This window comes from Octodon degus, unplaced genomic scaffold (assembly GCF_000260255.1).
Source record: "Octodon degus isolate 3935 unplaced genomic scaffold, OctDeg1.0 scaffold00323, whole genome shotgun sequence".
Lineage (NCBI taxonomy): Eukaryota > Metazoa > Chordata > Mammalia > Rodentia > Octodontidae > Octodon > Octodon degus.
This window is the reverse complement of record NW_004524899.1, coordinates 793,584-794,340: the sequence shown is the minus strand read 5'-3', so window position 1 is coordinate 794,340 and position 757 is coordinate 793,584. Positions and strand designations below refer to the sequence as shown.

Below are 757 nucleotides of genomic sequence, written 5' to 3'. Positions count from 1 at the left end.
AGACACCTCAGCTTGGTCTCAAAACTAATCCACCACTTATCCAGGAAAAGCCTGCCAAGACCAGCAAAAAGCCACCACCATCAAAGGAAGAACTACTTAAACTAACTGTGAGTATCAAATAATCCCATAATCACATATTGACCTATATTTGGGATAGGAAAGCCGTAAGGTAATACAATTGAATTTTTCCTTCAGGAAACTGTTGTAACTGAGTATCTGAATAGTGGAAATGCAAATGAGGCTGTCAGTGGTGTAAGAGAAATGAGAGCTCCCAAACACTTTCTTCCTGAGATGTTAAGCAAAGTAATCATCCTGTCACTAGACAGAAGCGATGAAGATAAAGAAAAAGCAAGTTCTTTGATCAGTTTACTCAAACAGGAAGGGATTGCCACAAGTGACAACTTCATGCAGGTAAAAAACATTTTTGTCATTGTGTAGTAAAAACTTCTCAAATTTGAAAATGAACAGCCTGACTATATTTGTTTATTCCTTTCTAAGGCTTTCCTGAATGTATTGGACCAGTGCCCCAAACTGGAAGTTGACATCCCCTTGGTGAAATCGTACTTAGCACAGTTTGCAGCTCGTGCCATCATTTCAGAGCTGGTGAGCATTTCAGAACTGGCTCAACCATTGGAGAGTGGTACCCACTTTCCTCTTTTCTTACTGTGTCTTCAGCAGTTAGCTAAACTACAAGATCGAGAATGGCTAACAGAACTTTTTCAACAAAGCAAGGTCAATATGCAGAAAATGCTCCCAG

The 757-nt window shown here is 39.8% G+C and overlaps 1 protein-coding gene across 1 annotated transcript in view; it reads left to right on the top strand.

The window, feature by feature from the left end:
• Positions 1 to 757, top strand: part of LOC101567212 (eukaryotic translation initiation factor 4 gamma 2-like) — a 14,902-nt gene that overhangs the window by 10,162 nt on the left and 3,983 nt on the right. The window contains exons 8-10 of the mRNA XM_023708039.1: positions 3 to 107; positions 196 to 411; positions 499 to 754. Of these exons, the coding sequence (XP_023563807.1) occupies positions 3 to 107; positions 196 to 411; positions 499 to 754 (577 nt within the window). The remainder of the gene's footprint in view (positions 1 to 2; positions 108 to 195; positions 412 to 498; positions 755 to 757) is intronic.